Source organism: Desmodus rotundus, chromosome 8 (assembly GCF_022682495.2).
Source record: "Desmodus rotundus isolate HL8 chromosome 8, HLdesRot8A.1, whole genome shotgun sequence".
Lineage (NCBI taxonomy): Eukaryota > Metazoa > Chordata > Mammalia > Chiroptera > Phyllostomidae > Desmodus > Desmodus rotundus.
The window spans coordinates 14220554-14247620 of NC_071394.1; the positions used below are offsets into that span (position 1 = coordinate 14220554).

A 27067-nucleotide genomic window follows, 5' to 3' on the forward strand; every position below is an offset into this window, starting at 1 on the left:
TGAATGATCAAAGCCGGCGGGTACTTCCTGTTGCAACACTATATATAACGCGGTGACTGCACCGGCTGCGGAGACGCACCGAAGCGCTCGCCCGCCGCGGCCTCCTCCTCCCAGCGCCTGAGGTTTCCCGGGACCACAATGAACAAGGTGCTGTGCTGCGCGCTCGTGGTAAGTCCCTGGCCCAGGGGAAGCCGGTGCTTGTGCCCCCGGCGCCAGGAGAGGCGGCCTGCCTCCCCGGGAGGCCGCCCAACCTCCAGCGGATGGATGGGGACAAAGCTCAGCGCGCTCCCCTCCCTGGAGAGATTTAGGGTCAGTTTAGAACAGGAGACCTCTTTCAAGCTGAACTGCTTCTCCTAGGGTGTCTGTCCCTTTATACTGGAAAGTTCCTGCTGGGTTTATGCAGAACAGAGAGGAGCTGTAGACCTTTCGAGTTTGAAAGATTTTTATCCATTTTACTTACTGGCTTTCTTCGTCTTAGATAATTAACGCCCTGATGTAGTTCATATCATCTTTGCTCAGCTAACTTGGCCATTATCATTATTAACGATGAAGTAGTCCCTTAGAGTCAGAGTAAGTGGGGAGGAGATGTCAGTCTTTTTAAAACTATTATAATTAGAATAAACTTTGGATACAGTGACATGACAGATACAGCACTAGACTCATTCTCCACTTAAGCAAATGTTACGGGAAATTTTGAATGATTAGCATAAGAGAAGAGATCACACACTCACACACACTTCTTAACTGTGCAATTTAACATTTTAATAACATTTTATTATTAAATGGCTCATTCCAGTTCTAAATGCCAGTAAAATGGGGGAAATATCAGTGGGCTAATGTTAATTATGTTCTAAAATATATTTAAATAATTGAAATTGAGCACTGCATAGGGTTAAAAGTTCCTTTTAACATATTATTTGGAGAAAAATGGAATCCCTGTGACTTGGTTTACCTTCTTTAAAAAAATAGATATTTGACCAATTAAATGAATAAAGGTTGAAGATTCTTCTGTGACCAGTGACTTATTTCCTCTATGTCACTAAAGTGAGGAATAGATTGAGATATGGATCAGACATTCACGAAAGGATAGGAAAATCCACGTGTAAGCCACATAATGTTGCGAAAGTGTTAGAGTAAATGCTTGAACTTTAATATCCAACCCACAGTGGAAGGAAGGCTAGGAGTCTTCCAGTTAGTTTCTGGGATGCACAAACTAACTAAATAAATAGCAAATTCACTAAAGAAAAGGAAGGTTGGCCCGCAGTCCACATATAAGTATGCTAATTTTACCTACTTCCATATAGATAGGTATAAATATGGAGATACACCTATCATAACACCTAACGAAGTTTTTCAGAGAACACTTGTGAGCTGCACCCTGATCAAGCAACACTATTTTAACAGCACCCCAGAAGCTTCCTAGGCTTTCTCTATGTTCCTGGACAGAGGACTCAATATTCTGACTCCTAACACCACAGGCGAGTTTTGCTTCTATTTGAACTCTATGTAAATGGACTTTATGCACTTTTTTTTGTGCCTGGCTATTTTCCCTCAGTTTTATTGTTAAGGTCATTTTCATTGTGGGATGTACAGTAGTGTGTCCATTTTTATTGCTGTATAGTATTCCTCTGCATGGGCCCAGCACCATTGATTTAGTCATTCTACTTTCTGGCTGGTGTAAGTAACCCTGCTAGTAACATGGGACATGTTTATTCTTCCTAGTCTTTAAGATTCTGTTAAAGATTTAATTAATGATGTACATACTGTCAATGAATTTCAGAATTTCCACTAAATACTGTAAGTACCTAATAATTTGTTTCTAAATAATAAATAGACAAGTGCTTTGATATATGGTCTGTATAGGAAGATAGGTATTTATGTAGATAATACTAATCATAGGTGATATGGTGTTATCAAAAGAGAAGACCTTGCCACATGAACATAGTAAATTAAATAGCAAAGATTTCCCTTCCTCTCTATAGTTTCTGAGCTTGACTTTATGTTCTAAGTGATTGGAAACGGACACTATGTACTTGCACATAAAGAGCCAAATGCCCTTTTTGAAATACTGAAGGGTAGTTCTAGGGACTGGAAGCATTACAGATACTTAATGCTTTGTACCAGGCATGCATGCCGCTGGGCAGTAGAGACGAGGGGAAACAAGATGGGCACCACTCCATGTGCCCGTGGACCTCACAGCCTAATGGACAAGCAGAGAGTGGATGAGTAATTGTACCGGTAATGAGGGTAACAAATGAGCAAGTGCTGGGTGACCTCGGAATATACAAGATCCTGTCCTCTAGGACTTAGAAAGGAAGCTGCTGTGCAGTGCTAGCAGGTGGACCAAAATAAAATATCAGTACCACCACTTATTTGATAGATTACGATGGGCAAGTTACATCTCTTTTGAGTTTTAGTTTTCTCTTCTCAAAAATAGATATAATTATATGCACATGTGCTAGAGCCACATAAAGTTCCAGCTTCATCCCAGCTTCTAGAATTGTGCTCACAGATAACTGTAGGACAATCTAGAACCAAGTGGATTACGTATACGAAGTACTGGTGATGTTCTGAAGAGGAAGAAAGGACCACTAACACACACCTTGAAAGAGGAGTAGAATGTTTCATTGTTAGAGATAAAATCAAGGTGTCCTGAAACCTAAGAAGGGGGAGAAATAAAATTCAGTGGTGGAGTAGAGCTCTAGACTCTTTGATGAGAGCAGAGGGTATGCTGGTGGGCAAGCAGCAAGGGAGTGTGATCTGTGATTAATGCCATGGTTCTGGGCTTTCTGGAATGCTCACCAATGGAATTAAGCAGAGAACCTCTCTGCAAGGTGAGGTAGTCACATCAGCAAGTCATTTCTTTCATGGTTGCCTGGGGAACACCTGATGTACTTACTGATGTCCTGGCCTTGGCTGAGATTTTAACTGGATGGCTGAAACTTTACATCGTAAGTGCCAGAACCATCCGTTGGCCTTCTCTATGCTAAGCTCTGAATTAATGTTATGATACTAGAACTAGGGGGAGGCAGAAGAGGGGGTCGGGGGTTGTAGATGCTTTTTCTCAGAACAACTTGCCCGAGCTGTTGATCCTCCTGTAGGATAATACTCTTCCAGATTTTTGGTTGCTTTGTTGTTTACTTTGGTTTTTATACCTCCTCCAATCCCCATGGTTGAGTGTGCATATTTCACTAGCCCTTTGGCTTGTTTGTTTATCTTAAGAGAATGATCACTGTAAAGTTTCTAGAAGGATCTGACATATACACAGTCCAAAACAGCCCGATCCCTGTCCCTAGCAACCTTCCTGGCCTCTGTTGCCTAGAAACCTTCTGCACAATTCCTAATTTCAATGTGGCCTTTAATTTTACTTCTTAGGCTTAAAATGCAGTTGTCATAGCCCATGGGCCGGGAAGAAGGCTTTCGTCGCCAGATGTTTTGTCCACTTGGGTCTAGAAGGGGGGGTTGTGGTGGTGTCTATCAAAGAGACACCAAACCCACACTCAAGTCTTCTTGTTCTCCTTGTCATTGACTTGCTTATTGGGTTTCTGCTTTAGGTAATCCTCAGCCCTCCAGCTGTATGTTCCCTTTTCAGAAAGCTTTCTGTGAAAAGCTTTATTCCCATTAGCATCTCATTAACCAATAGCATTTCCTGTAGCTTGAGTTTCTCTGTTGTAGCCCAAAAAAGAGGACTGGTAAGTAGATTGAAAAAAAAAATTAGTCAAGACCTTGACTAATGATGCTTGACTATCCCTTATGTTATTACAATGGAGCAGAGATGCCAAAATTGTCAGTGAAATTTTATGTTTTCCCTTGTAGGGCAGTGGTTCTCAATCATATCAGACTTCTTCCAAGCGCTTGTAAAGTAAATCCTTTGTAGCAACTCCCTTGCCCTCCTGAAATGAAATTTAGGGTATATATACTGTACCTATATACATACTTTTAAATAGTCAATACACCAGCATAACTATATGATAAAGGAGAAATTAAAAGAAAGCAATTATAATAAAATAAGCTTCACTAGAAGGCATAATGAAACAGTGATAAGTTGGCAGCTGTGTACGACGGCCACGAATGTGCCTTTACGAACAAAGACTGGAGCACAGGGGTCTCCTTGGGGCTCAAAGCTATGATCGGCGTTGGCTTTGGTGCTATGATTTTCTGAAACGGTGAAGAAATCTTGCTAAAGTTTTAAACAGAAACGAAGTACAACCTTCCATCAAAATTTATGTTGTTGAATTCTTGAAAAATTCAGTGGGTGTAAAACACATGCACAAACCATTTTGTGTCTGTATGAAATGGAGTTAAAATCTAGGCCCAGATAATGGTAAGTAGACTTTTTACTTGTATCAATTGTCAGTGGGACATTTGAAAGCGTGTGGAACATGGGCGTATTCTTGAGCATTGAGGACACCTAGCAGAACACCGTCCTTCTGACAATAGAAATCCCCCAGAAATTTCCAGAACTTCCAGAGGATAGCGCCACTCTCATAGCGAACAAAGTACGGGCTTTTGCAAACACAGGGCTCCATCTTCTTCATGTTTGTGCCCCTTAGGCCCCCACAGTGGCTGACGCTAAAGGGGTGTTTGCCCAGTCAAAGCGGCCGTGGTAAGATTTGATAGTATGTTGTTTAATCTCCGAGTAATTTCCACAGATGTTCTAACAGAATTTAGCTTATTGCCAGAGACCTAACATTCTAATGTTGGCTTCAATCTTTTTCAAGATATGAATATAACACGCTACCCACCTGACCAATATTTAAATATTCTCTTGTACATTTTTACTATTAAGTTCATGAAGGTTCATTCTCAAGCAAAAAAAAAAAAAAAGAACTGGGTTCATATATTTCATATATTGACCCTCAGAGGCGCTGCCCAAGCTCAGCTGAACCTGGTTTTGGCCATCCCATCTAGTTGATTCAGGCACAAAGTGCTTATTTTTGGCTTTAACACATTTTATATGTTTGTAAAATGTGCCAATAGAGATATCAAGGAGGCGTTTGGATTTTTACAAAATTAGAGCTCAGTAGGAGCCTGAGCTAGAGATAAAAAAATCTAGGTTATCAGTGTCGAGCAGGTTTTTAAAGTTAGAGGGAAGGATGATTTCACGTGGCAAGGGAGGAGAGAAGGAAGCAGGTCCAGGGTCCGTTTCTGATACTGATAGTCTGGCCAACAAAATGCAAATATGAACAATAATAGCAGCCATGTTTAGAAAAGAAAACAAAAATCAAAATAAAACTTAGCAACCCACAATAGCAGGAACTAGTGGATCGGAAACCCTAGCAACGCCTGTAAACTATCTGTGCGAGAAGAAAGAGTGAGGTATGGCCAACTTGAAATAGATACAAGGACAGTATTTTTATGTGACATGTAATTAGTTTTTGGAACTCACTACCACAGAATATTTTGGGGTAACTAGCATAGAATGTCTAAAAAAAGAATTCTTTTAGACAGTTGTAAGGGATAAGAATAGTGTTACAACACATTAGGTAAGAAGCTGTTTGGTACCTGCTCCTTCTCACAGTTACCTGACCTCTTTAAATTAATGTTTCAAACTCCAGAATCATTTACAGAGACACTAAAATGGTTTTTTCCCAATGAGAAGGTGACATAACTTCCCCGGTATTGGGTAGATTTTTTTCACCCCAATTTCACAAAAGCACTTGAATCAGCCTGACCATAAATGGCTAGAAGACACAGATGGAAATGCAATACCATTCCTGAAGCTCTTAAAAAAAAAAAAGTAATGTGCTCCTAATGGGCTTGATTTATTACCTCTTATTGTGATTAAAAAAATACTCTCTTTAAAATTATAGTTCTAATACTGTGAAAACATTGTTTAATTTCCTTAAAGCATCTTCTATAAAAATAAAAAGAATAGCCTTAGGATTTTCACTTCAATTTAGTCTGTGCCTCGGAAGCATTTTCTGTAAGTGCCTCTTAAATAATCAACTCTAAAATAGAAAAACAGGTGTCAAGATGAATTTAGATTTAAAGCAAGACAGTAATTCATCTAAGCTTTGTGACTGCCTTTGGTAAATTCAATTTTCTTCTCTGGTCTTTGATCCAAAAATCTCCATTCCCATTCCACATAGTAATGTTACTTTGTTCAGAAAAAAACATTTCTTTTATCCTTAGAAAAAATGGATATCAGGACCGTATCCCTTAGGAAATTCTCCCTACCATTAATTGCCACCACCACTGCCAAAAAAAATGTAATTTAGGAATTCGATTGTGGACGTACTGACAAGGAGACGTGCACAATAGCAGATCGGGGGCAAGAAATCAAATTTCTCAGTTTTGCTACAGACACTAAGGTCTGGTCCATGATTCCACTTCTTGTGGTCTTAATTCACTCATCTCTAAATAAAGGTGTTAAAACAGGTGTATGTAGAAGGCTTTTTCAGGTTTAAGCTCTGTCATTGAAAAAATGAATTTAAAAAATGATTGATTATACTGTGTACTATTTAATATTCCAAATGTACAAAAATCAAATTGACTTATTTAAATAAGTATTTATATTTACGTACTTAAATATTTATTTAGTATTAATATTTGAGAATAAATATTTAAATCAAACTTATCCCTAAAACAAATCTATTTTGTTGCAGTTGTCAAATTCTGTCCAGGTGGTTTCACATATAAAAGGAATTCTGTTCAAGTCGATGAGATCAAAGAGGAAGCAGCTTTTGAAATGTCACCTAATTTAAGTAGCAGGACTTGGTTTAGGATCAGAGATTCTTTTAAACCAAAAACTATTTTCTCGTTCTGAAACAAGTTCTTGTTGTCTTTAGCTGGTATGCAGGGAAGCCATTAATGTGCCTATTTTTCATATTCCATTTAGTTAGAAGCCAGGTCTTCAGGACTTAGTGAAAAAGTATAATTATGGTCACTAGCAATCTCCTTATTCTCACTGAGCAGAATTTTTTTGAATTTGCATTCACGAGGAGCAAGTACTTGACAATTGCATAGCTCTCTTTAGAATAAATGTCAAAGCTTCAGGCAGATTAGGCATGATGATGAGCAGGCTGGCATGGCCATGAAATGCTACACTTGACAACTCCTCCTGACTAACGGGCAGAAATCCCCACTCCAACACTGGCTGCTGCCTGTCTCTGCTTTTAATGCCCAGTGAAAAGAAAAAACAAATCAACCCGATTGTGCTAAAATAAAGGTCATAAAAAGTAGGAATTATGTTCATTGAGCGATGGTTAATGCTTTTTGTAAACTGGTCTCATTTCTTCACCCTTCTAGAAACATGGTAAGACTATATATACCTCCTCTTCTCCTTCTGGTGACGGTGGGGGGTGGTATGGTGTGAATAGTTCTGGCCAATAGGTCTCTTTTAGATTAGAGCATTTAATTGCCAATATATGAACCCCCCAACATTTTGTTCCTCTTTCCCTCCTCCACAACGAGCCAGCCATGTTCCAGATATTAGTTGTTATATCATCCAGGTCCTGGACAGAGGACAATGCTAACAGCCTTCAGTGGACCCAGTAGGGATGGAGCATGAGTGAGAAGTATACCTTGGTTATATTGAAGCCCCTGAGATTTTGAAGTTGTTAGTGTAGCATAAAACCCAGCCAGTCCTGGCTAATTCAGTAGCCAATCCCCCATCAGGAGCAGTAACAGCAAAAGCACTTAAAATCACAAATGTCTAAAATCTATGGTTTTAGGTTATCAATTTGAACTCCGTTTCCATCAGAGGTATTGTTAGCAGGACTCCTGCAAGAACATCTTCTGAGGCTGAAAATTCAAAATGTAGGGAACTGAGATTACTTCAAAGCTTAGCTGGGCTTCAAAACGGGAAGGTAAACAGATATGCCACAGGAGATTCCAAATCAAACACCCTGTTGTGTGAGAGTAAGCAAACAGGGATCATGTTTTTTCTTTTCATCCATTCCAGCTAACCCTTCCTTTGTAGAGGCTCACTCATCTTCGTCTTTCATCGGCACAACTTCTACCCATTCCAGCTAAGCCAAAAGGAGGAAACCATAAAACAGAGAGACCCCGTTCTTAGAGTATGTATCCTATATGAAAGTCACACACCGTGACTCACTTAATTTCCACAAAAATCCTATCATGCAGAGATTAGTATTTCTTTTACAGACAAGAAAACTGAGTAATTTTCCATAAGGTTGGTTACCTAGCTGAGAAGTTTTTACTGCCCTGTAGGAGCTTAGATCTAATAGTTATTGAGTCCAGTGAAAAATACCCATATATCAGAGCTAAGCCTCTGTGGGTTCCTTCAACCCAGAGCTCTCTTCTCAGCTGGGGTTAAGAATGCCCCAGGACAGGACTAAGAGGGCCAGATCTGTGGGCAAAATGATGCCAATGTATTTTTTTTGTCCCTTTTCCCTCCTGTGGCTCCATGGGGTCACCATGGTTTTTTCTTATTTTTTTGAAATTAAATGCCTAGGCCTCTTTATTGGAAATGAGTTTTAAGCCAGATTCCTTAGGGAACAGAGCATGAGGCAAACACTTATGTTTTTAAGACGTTATTAGAAAGTGCAATCCTAGGGAAGCAAGAGTGAGAGAAAGAAGAGTAAGGCAGAAGAGGGAGGGGAGCAGGTTCAAGGGTGCGCTACTGAGAAGCTGCTGCTTCTTGCAGGGTAACTAATTGCTGGGTCTCACGGAGAGGCTGTGTGGACTTGCTGTGTCTCAGGACAGGAGAGGGAGAAGAATTTATTCACCAGGATGGATGGATGGATGCATGGATGCATGGATGGATAGATAGGAAGAATGGCTAGCCTATAGAAAAGAGTTTATTTGAGCCAAAATTTTGAGGACATGCGCAGAAGCAAACTCTCAATGGATTGAGAAACTGCTCTGCGGAAGGGAAGTTTTGCAGTGCCTTTAGTGCATTTAGAATCAAAGGGGAGAACAAAAGGAAGGTGCGTGAAATTCATTGGTGATACATTAAGGAAGTGAGAGAAAGCAAAGCAGGAAAGTGTAGGACTGGGTAAAAAGCACAATGGAGAAGCACACACTTCTTTTACATTGGTGGCTACAGGATAGGTAATAATAACAGGGCACATAGAGGTGGTACTCGGGGGACCAGATAACAACGAGGGCTTCTGTGGCCTCTTGCTGTGGTGTCTGCAGTTGTGCCTTTGAGGAGTCTAGAAAAGAAAATTACTCTGACATGTCAATGGTTTGTTATCCTAGATGCATAGGAACATGGACAGGGGCTCAAAGGTCAAGACTGACATTTGCTAAGGAAGCTATGGGCCTGGGATATGACTACCTGCCATGAACTGCCCGGTCAGGAATTTATGATCAGATCATCCTTTATGGTTACTTTTGGTCACTAAGCTTGTCTGGAATTTAAAAAGTGATCTTAAAAGCTCCCCCCATACTGAATGTATTGCCGACTCTGGGCCCCAAATGCCAGGGACCATAGATGAAGAACTCTGTTGCCCTGTGCTTATCAAACGGGCCGGAATGGACGCAACGATAAGGAAAATCACAGCCAGCCTTTTGTTGCATTGCAGTTTTCATAATTGATGTTATGTCTCAAATCTGGGGATTAACAGAAGCCCAAGAGAAGAAATATTAATATCTGGGAGCCAAAATATGTGAGATTTCCACACATGTTCCTTAGAAAGTTTTAAGTGTTTACCTGCATTACAAGTTTTTTCTTTCAGAGATTTTTTTCCCCTTTATTTATTAATCTATCAAATGCTAATTGTCTGTAGCACTTCTTTGAAGCACCAAAGGCATCATAAACAAATCTGCCTTGACAATTCTGGTTGATTCCAAATTAAACAAGCTACTGCTAATTAATTTAAAAGCCTTCAAACAACTAAAGGAAAGTCTGAAGGGAACCAAAAAATCCATTTATTATTATTATTAAATTTTCAGAAAGAGGGGAAGAGAGAGAGAAGAGAGGGAGAGAAACATTGATGTAAGAGAGAAATATCGATTGCCTCCCCAGTCTGCAACCTGGGCATGTGCCCCGACCTGGAATTCAACCAGCAACCTTTTGGTTTGCAGGACGACACCCAACCAATTGAGCCACACCGGCCCAGCGAGAACAAAAAAACAAAACCCCCCAACACATTTAATGTTAAGTTTTACTTGTAGACAGTCCTTCAGCCCCAAGGGAACCAAAATAGTGTAGAATTTGGCCCTATGATTCATCTAATAAATCATAATTGCTTGTATTTTCTTGTCCCAGTTTGCTGAGCAAAAGATGTTGGCAGCAAATCGGTTCTGTGTAGATGAACGGATTTAATTCTTCTGCTACAGACATAATCCTCCGCCAAACAACTGGCTGTTGTGAAATTTATTAAGGAGTGGTAGACCCTCACGTAGGGAGCTGGCAGCGGCAGATAAACCTCCCCAGTGAACAGTGTGCTTTTTTCACATGCTGACCGGTAGATTGGAGGCTAAGTGCAAATAGAACCATTCAGGCAAAAATGAAGGATGCTTTTCAAAACATCTTCCTTTAGGCAAATTGTCATTGCTATCATTTTACAGATGAGAAAATTGCAGGTTTTGTGCTTGTTCTTGCAAACTTATCCCTTACATGTGGATATTTATCTGCATCTATATAATCATCAATAGTCCTAATTACACGTAGTAGATATTCCTTCACTGTATCTATTGGGCTGAATGAAATTAAATTAGCTACATTGAATACTTGCTACATGTAAGACACTATGCTAAGTATTTAAGAATATGGAGACAAATACTTTTCTATTAAGGGCCTTGGAGGAAACCCATGGAACTGCCTTGAAACATTTCACCTAGACTCAGAAAATGATACGAGTTAGAAAGACACAGAAACTGATTTTAAAAACAATGCAAAGACACTTTTTTTTTCCTGGAGACAGTTAAGAACAGGGTAGATAATCAACTTACGGCACATTTTAGGTGTGTTACTTCTAATGGAGCAAGAAACTTGAAAATATCTCCAGGAATAAGTCTGATTCAAAATGTCTCCCATTTCTCATATCCTGTGTAATTAGCATATATAATAACGCTTCATACTTGTCTGGGACCTTATGTTTTATCAAGTTTACTTGTGTCTTTTAACTCATCTAAAATATAACACTTGTACAAGGATATTCTCCTGTTAGAGGATTATTCTCACTTTAGAGGTAAGATGTTCCTATTTTAGAGGTGAGATACTGGCCCGGGTTACTAACTGGGAGGTCTGACTGGATCTGGAACCCTGGGGTGTGTATTCTAAATGCAGGTGCCAAGCTGAAAGTGCTCTTGTCAATTCACATTGGTCTAATTAATTGCCATGCTATATACTTTTTAAGTTATTCATTTTCCATTTAGTATTCTTGAACTCCCTGTGATATTCCTACTTTTTTTTTTTTCTAACCTTCTCTTTTCATCCTATCCTGCAAATGTTTGTAAGTCCCAAGGATTCACAGTTTTGTACTTTTGGCTTGTGTACAATATCATTGCGCAATGCCATCTGAGCCCTTTTTTTTCTGGAGTCATTTATGTGCGTACAACCCCAAAAGCTGTGTCCTTAGCTGCTTTTCTGCACTGAATCCCATACCTATATCCATCTGAGTCTGGTGGGTGGGAGATATTTGAAACTACATTCATTGTCTTTCTTCATAATCGTCTTCTCTCTCTTTTGCCACTAATTGATGGCAATACCACAAAACTAACAGTTAGAATTCATGGGCATGTTCTTCAATTGCTCTTTCTAACTGCCCCCCCCCCCCATTGCAGACAGCCAATAACGGATCCTATCTATCCCTTCCTCTCCTCCATTACTAGTGTCTAACTTCAGCCCCTCCTCATTTCAGACATGTTTCTCTATGAAGACTTTTCTTGATTCTCTTTCTCCTTTCCTCTGCAACCAATTGTTTTGCAGTGATTTATGAGTATTTTCCATCAGGCTAGGCTTTTAGATGAATGCTTATACGAAACAGGAACATTAACTTATTCAAATCCACTGCTTAGTAGTGTTTCCAGAGCATAGAAATGGTTTCAGTAAGTGTTTGGGGATGAATGAATAAATGAGTTATTTAAGGAATGGAAAAAAAGTGCAAAGGAACTACAACACTATAAGACTATAGAAAATCAAATAAACTAACCTCCATAGGGAAAAAAAAGGGGTTGCTTATTTTTTTAGATGCTCAAATGAATGAAGAGTGAAAGAATGAATGAGTGAATGAATAAAGCCCTACAGATGTAGCCCAAAGCTACTCACAACAAACATTGCTTTATCTCATAAACTTGTTTAAAATGTTCCATTGCATTCTGTAGCAGGCTTTGATAAAAAAATATCAGAAAAAAGTTACTTGTTTAAAAAAAATACGCTTTATAGCTCATACTGAAAGAGCTCTTTAGGAAACTCACCATGATACACTCATATATCCTGAAGGTTTCCTTTCTTGGCCAAAATGAACTATAAAATGGCTTGGTTTCCAAACTGACCAGCTCATCTAACTCTGGAGAGTCCTCAAATAGTTTTCTGCGGCAAAGATCATGACGAGGGATCACAAAAGGAACTCCCAAACCAAGTAGTTATTTCAAGCTTTGCGTGGGCTCCTTTTAATGAATTTTCCACAAATGGAAACCCACTGGGTCACTCATGGTTCTGCAGCCAGAGGGCAAGCCCAGCGGATGGGACTGGCGGCATTGCATAATGCGGAAATAAACTTGCCGGAGGGAGTGTTTTCTTCTTTTGTCCTTTAGAGAGAAGCAAGCACCAACAGAATGCTGTAGTCAAGGCACCTGTCATCTGAGAAATGTCCTTCTCAGTAGCTCTGGGCAAGAGCCAGTCTTAACACAAAGCGAGAAAAGTGAATGTCAGTTCACCTGAACTTCAGAAGGCTTTGGTTGAGCTTCTGACTTTCTGACTTTCTAACCCTATGCTCTTGAGTCTAAGTGGAAAAGTAGCACTTTAGGGCTACTTTTGGACTACATGAAAGCCATAGCATAAGTGAGAGCATTTGGTAAATGTTAAAGGACTTGGACAGAAAAACAGTATTCTGTGGCACATCGTCTGGGTTTGAATTGTGCCTCTGCTAATTGTTATGACCTGGAATAGTTAATTACTCATTCTAAGACTCATTATTGTAATTGATGGAGACCTGATGATAATGGTAGAACCTCCTAAAGTAGGCACAAAACAAAATATTATAATGATTATTTTTTAGTCTATTGCTGGGCACAGAATGTTTGAAATTAAGAATTAAGTGATTAATTGAAAAAATCAGTTACATCTTTTAATAATAAAAATTATACACATATATCTTAAATGTTTTATTTTGACTTAAAACATTTAAATAAATACTTAATCACCTATATGTTGAGACCTGGCCAAGGCCTTTCTTGGAATCTGCTATTGCTAACAGGTGGGACTCCTTTCTTACAAAACCCTCATCTGTAATGCATAGCCCATTCATTTCATTTGTGGAATTTAAAGATATTTAAGAAATAAAGTGATTAGATAATTTTTCTAGATGTCTTCACCAGTTTGTTTTTACAATTGTCTCAGCTCCCTCAAATTTCTGGTAGGTTTTCAAAAAAAAATTTTTAATTTTTGTAGCTCATCTTTATCAAGTTATCCCCAGAGCATTCTGTTCATTTTATATAGCAAAAATAGTTATTTTTTTCACCCATGTTTAGTGGTTTACATAATAGTTAATGGAATTACCTAATGATAGTTACACTACAGCATTTACAGATACATAGATACCAGCAGCATAAGCAGATTCAGCGTCAAACATACAACTAACTTGTTAAGCGGCAACCCCACTGGTAAAGGCACACAGGAGTGTCATGCTGGAGGACAAGACAGAGCTCAGAGTACAGGGTGCTGGCGCATCGGTTGCATTTACAGAGGAAGTAGGAGCCATGGGTGAATCTGAAAAGTGGAGGCTGGTAGAGTTGTACAGTGAAAAGAACTTTCACAAATAAAGCAGTGAAGAAAGGAGGTAGGAAGTGGGTTAGAGCAAGACATTTTTTCCCAAATTCATTGGCTAATTAAGAGGGCTTAATTCTGTGTCAAACCACAGAATATGACAATGGGAGATTTAGAAAAGGCTTTGGAGAACAACTCATTCACTCCACCCACCACCTTCACACACTGCCATCGTCAGCTGGCATTGGGTAAGAGAGGAAAGATGTCGGGTTTGAGATAGAAAATTCTTTAACACTGTCCAACATTAAACATGGAAAGAGAGGAGAAGAACAAAACTATTAGAGATGGAGCCTGATAGGTCCTTTCAAGAAAAGAGGTGTGGGGGCTTCAGGAAGATTCCCAGACTGGAGGGAAGCACCAGATTGGGAAACTCCTGTTCCCCTCAAGGAAAAGTGGCCACACCAAAGGGCGGATGGATAGGGAATGGGAGGGGGAAGGAAAGAGAGCTGGAGAGAAGATTCCATTTAATGTTTTCTTCTAAAGTCAAGCATAAAACACCAAAAACAGGGCCCTCTTCTACAAAGAGCTCTTCACGCTTCCTCAGACACACCTATGCACACGGCCTGGCTTTTGCAGATGTTCCTCAGTGGTTATGCAATTTACACAGAAAAAAATGTTTTGAACTCTTACTAGATTTTAAATTTTATCAGCTGGCAAAGGAGATAAAGCCAATGTTAAGATGTTCTGTTTTCCTATGGCATCTTTTTCATTGCATTTCCAGGAAATGCAAAAGAAAGTAAGAGAGAGGACTGATGAAGAGTTCTATTAATCTTGCCCATCCTCTGTACAGTAACTGGTTCCAGAAATTTTATGTGGGAATTGGGGCTAACCAGAGATTGAAACCTAAACATCCAATTTTGGCCACATAGAGTTCTGTCTTTTCACCAAAGTGGAAAATTTTCAAATAAAACACAGAGGCCCAATGGAACTTACTGAGAACAAGTCTTCAGTTCCTCAAGGCTTTCCTATTTTTTTTAAATATACTGGGCAATTCTATGCAGTGGCCTTGGAGAAATTGCCTTCACTAAAACGATTGCTCTCTAATCCTTAAGTCAACCTTATTTATTTTTTTTCTCTGGGGAAGCCTTTCACCTCAACTTCCCTGTATTTTGAAGAAAAGGTAACTAATTTCCAAAGCATGGTTTCAGGAAACCAACAGTGTCATGTCCAATTGCCTAGAAAAATACAAATCAATTCAGCATTCTGGTCCGATCCTGTATTTGTGTGGGATTTTCCTAGCTCATCCTCATCACTTCTTGCTAAGGGAGGTCAGAGTCAATGCTAAAGAAGCGGACACAGCAGAACCACACTGAAATGGGGAAGGGGGCATGATGGGAAGCTGGGCTGGGGGAGGAGGTCTCAGGACTGCTAGCCCCACCAGGTGGGGGTTCACTCAGCAACAGCATGCAAGACAGGTATCTTAAAAGCAACAAGGCCTTCAGAAATAAGCAGTAAGAGAAAAAAAGCATTTATTTCTTTTGTAGTCTTTGCAAATTACACCAGGAAAATTTTATTTCCTAGCATTGAGGATTTTAGAAATATCCACCAAAAGGGCCTTGAAAGATATAGCACAGTATAATCAAATGACCGAGAAGCAACAAAGTCATTTTACCTGGCTTTGTTTCTTTTAAAATACTGATCTTTACTTGTAATTACTTATTTCTTCTCTGCTGTCTGCCTCCTCGCTAAATTGTGAGCCCCTGAAGGTACAGGTTGTTTGTTTTTTTTGGTTTTGGGGGGTTTTTTGTGCACCACCCTATGCTAAGTATCTTCTACAGTGCCTGGTATGCAATGGGAACTCAATGAATGTGTGTTGAATGAATAGTTTATTTCTGGAAGATTTTGAGCAACCTGGTACTTTCACCCAATTCTGGTTCATTTCTTTCTTTTAATGTCCACCTATCCCAACTGATCCAATCAGAAATCACAGGGAAATTTAAGAACATTTTCCCCAGAAAACCTCAGGATATGAAGGTATCTTGAAAAGACCACCACAACAGCCTTACTTTTGCACTGTATTCTATGTTTGGAGGTTAGGAGTCCTTCGCATCGTGGCACTCTAAACATTTCTCTTGGATAAAAGGTCCACAGCCCGAAGGGGGACATTCCGCCCTTTTCACCTGGTTTACCAGCTCACAGCAGGTCCAGTTAGCCCTGATGCTTGCTATGTCCCAATAAGAAGTAAATGAAATTGCTCAGATTAAAATGCCCAAATGCTTATTTTAAAAGGCCATCTTTACCTTTGTCACTCCTAATTCCAAAGGGAGTGCTATTTTCCTAGCTTGTCATGCTTTTCCCAGGTCAAGGGGTTTCTGTGAAATGTCCTGAGTTCTACAAAGAAGAGAGTTTGGAAAAATTTATTATGTTTGGCCTGCCACCTCCCCAAAGCCTGAAAATAGTCACTGCTGATCCCTTTCCCCAAAAGCAAATAATAAAAACCAAACAAACCACCCCCTACGCACAAATAACACTATTTCTTCTGAGCGTGTGTTTCCTGTAATTAGTAGGAAGAACTACTTCAATGATCCCCAGAAGACCCTTTGAGATTTAGAACACAAGATGGAATACCTGGTTAAAACTGCCCTCCCAAGCTTCACCCTTGCTCGCAAAGTCTCCTTCCTTCTCCTCCTCCTTCTTCTCCCTCTCCCCCGCCCTCTTCTTCTTCCCCTTCCTCCCCCTCATCTTCTCCTCCTCCTCCTCCCCCACCTACTTCTTCTTCTTTTTCTTCTCCTTCTCTTCCTTCTTTGTCTTTTTGTATAGACTTCTTCCTGCCATATGTATGGATACTTATGAAACCCTGCCTGTTCCCTGAAGTTCTTCCCAGTTAATCTGAAGAGAGGAGGTCACTTAATTTTCTAGACATCATTGACCTGTAAGGGTCAAGACTGGGCCATGCGATGTTCTGGAGGAAACATCAGTCTTAATATTCTAGGATTCTTGCCAGTGGATTGCAAGCTTTATGGAGACAGGGATCATGCCAGACTCACCAGCATATTGCTGGTACATTCCTGGTAGGCATGCAATGAGCATCTGTGGGAAGAATGAATATTCGAACGATCCGGAAGACTGTTGATATAATCATACTTTGCACATCTCCACCTCTTGACTTCACTACATGTTTGGAGTCATTAAGTCTTAGAATGGGTAAATTATAAGGGAGATATCATCTAGTCCTAATCATGGCTACTGTGGCCTCCTCATTTAAGTGTTGTAATCTCTTCCCTCACCTCCATGTGTTTAATCTCTTTTACTGCTCATCTTTCTTATAACACTTTTCTTCTAACATATAATTTACCTGTAGTTTGTTATGTATTTTCTTGCCCCTCCAATTGGATTGTAAACTCCGCAAGAGCAGGGTTTCTTGCCTGTTTTATTCCCTGCTGTCCCCTAATGGCCCAGAACAGAACCTGGCACATATTAAGGGCTCAATAACTATTTGTCAAGTGAATAAACAATAGAATTATTTTTGCATATGGACTGTGAGAGTTTTTCTTAAATCCCCAGCCCAATTCCACACCTGTGGAATCAGGACATTTAGGGGTGCAGATGCCAAGAATCTACATTTTTATCAAAGAGTATGGTATGGCTCTTCTGAGAACTACTAGTTCATCCAACTCAGTCATCTAGAAACAATCCCGAAGTCCAGGGAGATATAGTGTCCTTGAGGCCATGTGGGCTGTTTAATGGTGCACTAGCTGTAGTTCTTTCTTTTCTGAGGAGCTCTCTACTCCAGTGATCTCTGAACCAGATTTAAGTAATATAGGTCCATTGCCATTACCATCTTGGTCTTTGAGATTAAGCCAATAGAGGCAAAAAGTATAGTCCCTGAACTTACTTTCTGGTGCAGCTCAGAAGGAAGGAAGTTCATAAAGGACCTTTTGATGTCTTTGCACAGAAGAACCACCCTATTTCCATGTTGACATGCCACTATTTCCCTTCTTCTTCCAGTTCCTGGACATCTCCATTAAATGGACCACCCAGGAAACATTTCCTCCAAAGTACCTTCATTATGACCCAGAGACGTCTCGCCAGCTGATGTGTGACAAGTGTCCTCCTGGCAGCTACTTAAAGCAGCACTGTACGGCAAGGCGGAAGACCGTGTGTGCCCCTTGTCCTGACGACTACTACACAGACACCTGGCACATCAGTGACGAGTGTGTGTACTGCACACCAGTGTGCAAGGAGCTGCAGTATGTCAAGCAGGAGTGCAATCGCACCCACAACCGCGTGTGTGAATGTGAAGAAGGGCGCTACCTCGAGGTGGAGTTCTGCCTGAAGCACAGGAGCTGTCCCCCCGGGTTTGGAGTGCTGCACGCTGGTATGTACCAGCTTTCAACAGGCCACACAATTAATTAGGATCATACAAAGTAGTAGGGAAAGTTTGAGGGAACACTTTTGTCTGATGCTATCACAAGATAGCAAATTACAAAGGTAATGGAACCTGCTAGGTATGTGCTGTGTCTGGATTGCGGCCAAATGACCATTTCTCAGAGCAATACTCTGCCCCTCTAGGGTGATTTAGTGACAAATCTCAAATGCAGCAAATTGCTCTCTAATGAGATGCATGATGGATTGCTTTTTTAAAGGGACCCTCTGAGCCGCACTGTTTATCACTGGTAGATACCTCTGTATTTCACTTCGGCATGGGCAGCTTCAAACTGCAGTGCTTTTTGACAAACTTCAGGGATCTTAACTGATACCAAGAGAGTCATTATGCTGATATTGATGAGACTCTGGAGTGTTAACAACGAACAGTTATAATTAATTATTCAAAAAAAATGAGAATGGCTAAGGGAAATGCATTTTGTTACAAAAAATGAAGCTAGTTCTTCCTTTGGCATGGGAGTATAGTATCTGGGAAGATAAAGACTGTAGCAGTATCTCATCAGTGGCCTTATTCTTTATCATAGACAAAGCAGATTGCCAAGCCCAGAGTAAGAACTCATGTACAAACAAAGTGCTTTCTCTTTTTGCATTTTGAACAGCACAGGTTAAGGCCAGTGAGCACTGAATCTTTTAAAGCTGCAACCCCATTTTGCTTTCTACCACATTCCCGAAGCTTCCGTGTAGTCTCATAGCCTGGGACAATGAAGAGCAATCACTTACTTTTTTGGAGGAAGCAATAATCAGTACAGATTCCGTTTACTCAGTTTGAAGCAGTATTTCTCAGCCTCTATTCCACCAACATTTTGGGCCGGGTAATTCTTTTTGTGGGCAGCTGTACTGTGCATTGTAGAGTGTTTAGCAGCCTCGCTGGTTTGCCACTACATGCTCCTCCTGCAGTGGTGACAGCCAAATGTGTCCCCAGACATTACCAATTGTCCCCTGATGGCAGAATTGCCCATGGTGGACAACTGGTTTAGAGGATGTCAGTTATTTGTAACTATTTTAACTTCCAGGAGTTGTCATATACAGAGTTCTAAGTTATTGGATGACAAATACAAAGCAAACATATACAAACATTGATCTCTATTGGTTCCTGAGTTGTAAATCTTGTAAAATTAATCACAGTAGAGGCGAATTGCATGAGAATTCCTTAAGACACCTCGAGTATGAGTATTTGAGGGAGAAATTGGTGACACTTCCTAGTTTTTATTGGGTGATACTTTGGGATGCAAAACCTAAGCCAAGTTGTAGGGGGGACATGCCCATCCAGCAAAAATAAATTCATTTAATTCAATTCAGTAAGTCATATATATAGAAAAATTAATGAAGGGACTAGGCCGCTTGGAAATTGGAAAGTTTCGAAAAAGAATGGAAATAGCAAGGATCTTTCTCACATAAGCATGGAAAGCTGTTTGTAGAATGAAGTAAGCTGGCAGCCAGAGGACCCGCACAAACATGCATATTTTCTTTTGTGGGACCACAGTGGGGTTTATTTACCTCTCACTCCCTGAAAACCCACAGGGTAGTTCCTCATGGACAATAAGGTTTCCATCCCAAGGACAACGAAGGACTATGCGAGGTTATTCTACAAAGTATTTAATAACCATTCCTTTTTGTTGGTTTTTTTTGAAGTCAGATTGTCTCCATATTTGAGTCACTCTATCTGTTAGTCTTAAGAGTCTTATGTCATTACTTACGGTTAGCTCTGTGAAGTTCTCAGCCGTGGAGCAGAGCTCCTCTCATTGTTACAACAGAGCTTTTGGTCTGCCAGATTATACTCTTTATGTTTCCATTGATATTAATAAGGCAAAATCATTCACTTATATGGATGAACCTTTCTTTATAAAAAGTTCTATCAATTATAAAACAGGGAAGTCCTACTCAGCAAGGTCATTATATAAAGCCTCCAAAGACTCTAAGAAATTGGCTTCTACCATTTTCGGATTTCTTTTGTTAAAGAACTTTAAAGGCTAAGCTACCTGAAAGAATGTCATGTCTTGTACTGATGACTTTCTCATTGGGATGCATGCAAAGACCCAGTCCATCAATGTGTATTGAAGAATGCCAAGTTCTTCTTTGGCTTTCCAGAACATGTGGCGGTTGGCAAAGGGAGACTTGGATCCGTGTGTTCAAGTCCACTTATTTCCATTAGAATATTAGCAATGGAATCTCTGCCCAAGAATCTTCACTTAGCAAATTGTAAATTTGGTGTGGAGTGGAATGTCATTCAAAAAGAGGAATATAGTAAGAAAATACTTCAAAAAAGCATTCCCTTTTGTCAGTTGGTTCCTAAGATGTCCTCACTGCAGATCTGGAGGTGGAATTTAATATGTGGAGGTTTCCTGCCCGTGGTTTCCCACCTCCCCCTTTTTTATTCTTCCAGCCCTTCCTCATTTTTACTGGCCAATGCGTCGTTAATCCCTTTAGAAGAAGCAGGAGATGAAACTAGAAACAAACCAGTTTGCTTTTTTTCCCTGGATTTGACACAATGAGATGGGGTGTTCAAATTTTTAATAACTGCAGTTTATTAACTTTCTGTAGCTTTCATTTGTCCCTTTTGCATTTGTTATCTTGCATAAGCCAGAATTGGCCTATAAAAGCTACTTTTGAATGCTGAAATCTAAATCTGTTCAACTAGCTTACACTAGATGGAGGTATTTTCATATGCAAATATGCTCTAATATATGATTTATCCATGAATAATAGAGTCAAGGGTTTGAAGGAATTTATTTTTAATGGCACCTTTAGGTGTTGTCTGGTTCAAGTTGGTCTACCAATGATTTCTCCAGATTTGTCAAGTATTTTTCCACCATGAAATAAATGCCCTTGCAATCACCCTTCCCTGAAACTTTAATGACAAGACTCTTAAGACTCAACAGTTTAAGCAAACAGTATATCATCTTCCATTTACTGTGTAGCTTAACTGCAGGCTTACGCTTTCGAGTCAGCGGCCAACTTTACTGCCACCTTCAAAAGTTTATTGTAATGCTGTAAATTTTTACTTCTCAAGGTTAGCATACTTATGAGTTGCTTCACAATTAGGATTCAGGAGAGAAAGAACTTCAGCAGGAACGGATTGGAATTGAGCGATGCAGTTCCGTGGGCACTGATTTCGGAGAATGATAACACAGCAGTTACACAACATCTATCTTGATGCTTTTGCAGGATAATTGTGTGAAGGATATGATGGCAACACTACTGCCATTGCAGCACACACAGGACTAATGAACACCCTCCCTTCTTTCCTTCCCTCTCACATTTGGAAGTGTTTTGTGGGTAACAGCAAAATTAACTTGTGTTTGTATTGCTAGGAGGGGAGACCGCCTAAGGGGCTAACTGGAGAGTTTTGTTCTGTGTGTCTAATGAAGTGAAAAATGAGAATGCCTGAAGTTTGGTACAACATCAATAGTAAAAACGTAGCAAAACAGCTGTTAAAACTAAGTGAAAAGTCTTTCTAAAACTATGTTGAGGGTATCCACTGCGAAAGCATTTGAGAAGAAGGTGCTAAATCGTGCGGTATTTTCTGTAGGGACCCCGGAGCGAAATACAGTTTGCAAAAGATGTCCAGACGGATTCTTCTCGAATGAGACGTCCTCAAAAGCACCCTGCAGAAAACACACAAACTGCAGTGCGTCCGGCCTCCTCCGGACTCAGATAGGAAATGCAACGCATGACAATGTATGTGCTGGAAACAGTGAAGCAACTCACGGATGTGGAATAGGTAATTATCTATCAAATAATCGTGCCACCTCTGGCCACCTTCTTAGTCAAACTCATATTTTCCCTGTCTTGAATTTTAATCAGCTCTTCTCTTCTAAGGCTGTTCTTTGGGCTCACTGCTAAAGCCACTCTCAAAGTTCTTCAAAAAGTCCTCATTTCCCCAGACCTCATGCTCCAAACCCTGACTTTCTTCCTTTCACACTTGGATAGAATCTCACTCCTGGAGAAAAGGGTAGTGTCATGATTATGTCTGAGGCCAAATTAGCAGAGTCCAAATTGCAGAATTTTTTGTTATGTATTTTTTATTGCTTTGAAGAATACCTGTCTTATTAACCCAAGTTTAAATTGGGTCATGAAGCACAGTAACATAAATTGATCACAAGTTAGAAATGTAAAACTGGCTTTTTGCCTATGGTATCGCTGTGTTTATTACACGGAAGTTCCCAGTTCCTCTTGCCTGAAACCCTTTATTCAGGAAGGGTCACTGGCTTAGAGCTCAAGAAATCCGGATGCATCCCATGTTGGCGAGGACACTAATCAAATCGGTGTCCTCACCCTGTCACTCCTACCACAAGACTAATCCTACGCCTTTTACCAAGGACTCATTACTCCAACGATAGTCTGTCTTTTAGCATTCAGCTAAACAACATCGTGAGCCAGCCTGACTCTCCCCAAGCATCTCTGTACTACACAGAAGTGAATGCAGCATAGGAATGTGATGTGGGAGATTTCAGTTTCCAATCCAGTCCCAATGTTTTTTCACTGTGTCGCTGAAATCTTGAATAAGGTATTTAGCCTTTCCACTTTCTTATCTAAAAAATGGAGTAAGGGAAGGGGTAGTAAGAAGAATGACTTGTAACTTTAACATTCTCTTTACTACATGTAAAACTTTGTTTTTGTCATCCATAGAGCACTTACAAAAACACCGTTAAGGCTCCTCAAGTTCAATGGAGGGTGTGAACGTCAGAGCCAGGACTCAAACCCAGGCCTGATGAATCCATGGACAGACTCTCACTCCCTGGGACCCTACCCAGACGTGCAGGCGGTCGCACCTCTTTCTAAATGACATGTTTCCTGTGTGTGACTATTTTCACGTTTAATATATGTTCGCACATTTATATCTATCGTCATTCCCAAAGATAAACAATGTGTTTGTGTATGTGCAGAAAATAATACACTATTCCAGAGTACTTCCAAGCTCCTTTCAAAGCAAGGATTATATCTGTCTGGGCACTGACCTTGAAGTATCCGGAGGACACTAGGTATACCTTTAACAGAATGGTAATATTTACATTAAATCACAGAATTTTTGCTGTAATTTATTTATAGTACTATTATGTTCTTATTAAATATTTATTAAACTTTCTCTCCCAAAAGGCCCTAAAAGAACATAGGAAAGGACAGAAGTCCAGTTGGGTTGGCAATCTACCGCTACAACCGGCCAAGAGAAGGCTGGTTTTATTCAAATTTTTCATTTTAGCACGTCCTATCCCGGAAAGCTCAGTTGTGTGGGTCTTTAAATTTTGGATCTTGGCCAATAGACTTCCAAGAGTCCCATTGTTGAGTGAATCTTGGCTTTCCCACCTTAGATGTCACCCTGTGCGAGGAGGCGTTCTTCAGGTTTGCCGTTCCTACCAAGTCTACCCCTGACTGGCTCAGCGTCCTGGTGGACAATTTGCCTGGCACCAAAGTAAATGCAGAGAGTGTAGAGAGGATAAAAAGACGACACAGCTCCCAAGAACAGACTTTCCAGCTGCTGAAGTTATGGAAACATCAAAACAAAGACCAGGATATGGTCAAGAAGATCATTCAAGGTATGGTGACCTGACATAGAGAAGTCAATCGGAAATCAGACACTCTTTAATCATGGATTTAGTTGTGTGGAGGATGTTTCCTGTTTGGAATTAGTGTCGCAATGAAAATGTTTTCATGAAGGGATGGTGTGGATGCTGTTCTCAGAACGGTCATGCAGGGTTTTATTTTCACCTCCTCCACATCCCCCCACCCCAACTGTCCTTTCAGAGAGTACACAGAAGCCACAATGCATTTCTAGAGCAGGATGTAGACCTCAGGAAATTTGACTCTAAATCCCTTAGCAGTTTTATTAGCATCCCCTCTGACCTTCCTAGAAGTTCTTTGACCACTTTGAACCTTACCTTGCATTTCCACCAAGAAGCTCTGTTGTATTTATTTGGTAATTCTCTCTGGAGAGCCTCCTAGTATCTTAGAGATATCCTCGTTAATCCTCACCAGGCAGCCTATTTCAAAATTACCATTTTAATAGCATATGTTGTAAGGATTAATGAGATAAGGTCTGCAAAATGGTTGACTTTCTTGTTGTAAGGATTAATGAGATAAGGTCTGCAAAATGGTTGACTTTCTTAGAAAAAGGGGCTAGTTGAAATCAAGTATTCTCATGTTTCAGAGTTTTCTAAAGAATCTCCTTTAGAAAGTGAGTGAGTGAGTGTGTGTGTGTGGCGGGGGGGGGGGGGGGGGGGGGGGGTTGGTGATAATGAGAGAATCCAAAGGGGAAAGAAAATTGCATACAGTGTGGACTACAAGCTTTAGGTTATACAGTGGAAAGAGTTCTGAATTCAATTACCAATGGGAGGACATCCCAGAAAAAAATGAGGGAGGTTTTTCATAATGCAGACAATGTCAATGAGAAATTCACTCCTCTCCTCTCCATGGGAGTTAAATGAGTCCTGAAACTACCGTAAAATCCTCACACATCTGAAACTAGGGCAACAGATTTTGGGAGACTTAACATTTTTGGCAGCTGAATGCACTCACTTGTGCAAAGAGTAAACTTTTCTCCTGTTTTTGGCAAACCAAATGTATTCTTTGAAAGTATAATTAGCCCTAAAGCAAAAAGAAAAGGAAGTAGAGAATCAGAGACTGTTAGAGCCGGAAGGGACCAAATCCTGATTTTATAAATGAGGACATTTCAGCCCAGGAAGATGAACTGACTTGCCTTAGGGCTCAGATACTAAATGACTTATGTCATTAATAGAAACATTAGTGACTCCCTCTTATGTTTATGTCCTAGCTCATTACAGAAATATTCTCTAGGCTGCATGTATCATCGCGTCCCTGAGCCTCCTATTATGGGGTTTTTAAATTTTCTTCTCAGTGGTGGTAAACCCTCTTGTACTCTTTATTAAAGACCATTTGAAGCAACTAACTCTTTTAAAATAGCACCCCTGTTACATCAACTAGTGGAAGTTTATATTACTAACTTGAGTACTTTCTGTTTTTCTGAAATGTTATAGTTTTAATTTCTCAAAAGTTTTTTTGGAAAAACAGAGAATGATGTGCCTGTAATTTTCTACTAGAGATTCTCACTGGGTTTCTCACTGGGCTTTGTTGGATGCCTAGAATATATAGCATATTATCTTACCATAACACAAAGCAATATTTATCTTAGTTCCCAGAAATATCTAGCATCACTTAAGCCTCCCTCCAAACCAATGAAGTCAAAGGTTATCCCTAAAGTTCTGAAACTTGGAGGACCTTTGCCTCGGGTACCTGGGGTGGCATTAGAAGGACAGACGTGATGTGGATGTCTCTCTGTGCTTTTGCTCTGCACAGATATCGACCTCTGCGAAAACAGCGTGCAAAGGCACATAGGCCACGCAAACCTGACCTTCGAGCAGCTCCGCAGGTTGATGGAGAGCTTGCCAGGGAAGAAAGTCACAACAGAAGACATTGAAAAAACAACGAAGGCGTGCAAATCAAGTGAGCAGATCCTGAAGCTGCTCAGCCTGTGGAGAATAAAGAACGGCGACCAGGACACTCTGAAGGCCCTGATGCATGCATTAAAGCACCTGAAAACATACCACTTTCCCAAAACGGTCACTCAAAGTCTGAAAAAGACCATCAGGTTCCTTCACAGCTTCACGATGTACAGATTGTATCAGAAGCTATTTTTAGAAATGATAGGGAACCAGGTCCAATCAGTAAAAATAAGCTGCTTATAACCATAAATGGTCATCTGGCTGTTTCCTCACCATGGACCAGATCTGATGGATGAGTAAACTGTTTCTCAGGCACTTGAGGGGGTACAATGATTTCTTTCTCATCACCAAGGACTAGGTTTGGCCCCAGGGCACACACACATACAAAAAACTATGGTGTGGAGAAAGAAGCCCCAAATAGTTTATCCAGCTGGCAGATCTGGTCCCATATCTACTGACTGTTTTCCTTATCACTGCTTGCAGTAATTCAACTGGAAATAAGGAACTAGACTCCATTGTGCCTTACTAAATAGGAGAATGTCTAACTTAAATAGCTTCGAGACTTTGGCTGTCCACAGGCTTTTATTAGAAAGCCATTTTTTCCTGTAAAAGTACTAATATATCTGTAACACTATTACAGTATTTGCTATTTATATTCATTCACATATAAGGTTTGTACATATTATCATCCTGAAGGGAAACTGTATAAGACTTAATTTTAGAAAGAAAAAATTTATATATTCTGTTTATTATTGACCAATGAGAGAGATAAAATATATTTTTTAATGGAAAGTTTGTAGCATTTCCTAATAGGTACTCCATTCTTCCTATGTGGAGTGTATTTGTAATATAATTTAACCTGTATAAGCTATGATATAATTTTATGGAAAATGTAGTATTTAGTCAATTGTTTAATGTCGGAAAGTGTTTGAAATATAAATTATCTGAATATTAGATGCGCTGAGAAATTGAATGTACCTTATTTAAAAGATTTTATGTTTTTACTATACAAACAACACCATTAAAGTTTTCAAATTATTTTTCATCACTTTTCCTCTTGTTTTTATTTGAATGGAATATTGGCGGGTCTGCATTTTTACAATTTTCTCCTTTCTTATATCACCAGGACCATCTGAGAATTGTTAAAAATGCAGATTTCTGTGCCAATTTATTGACAAACTCTGGGGAAAAGGACAGAAACCTGCTTTTTTAACAAGCTCCAAAGCACTTCTTACCACATTAAAACTGGAGAACTTTTAAAGTCAAACTTAGCATACAGATGTGCAAACCATTAATAACTGATGACACTAGTCTTGATAGG

At 39.9% G+C, this 27067-nt stretch overlaps 1 protein-coding gene across 1 annotated transcript; it reads left to right on the forward strand.

Moving 5' to 3' along the window:
• TNFRSF11B (TNF receptor superfamily member 11b) lies at positions 1-26789 on the forward strand. Its single transcript, XM_024572337.3, has 5 exons — positions 1-168; positions 17852-18221; positions 21819-22010; positions 23599-23823; positions 25601-26789. The coding sequence occupies exons 1-5, from the start codon at positions 139-141 to the stop codon at positions 25987-25989; spliced, it is 1206 nt and encodes a 401-aa protein (XP_024428105.2). The 5' UTR covers positions 1-138; the 3' UTR covers positions 25990-26789.
• Positions 26790-27067: the final 278 nt, after the last annotated feature.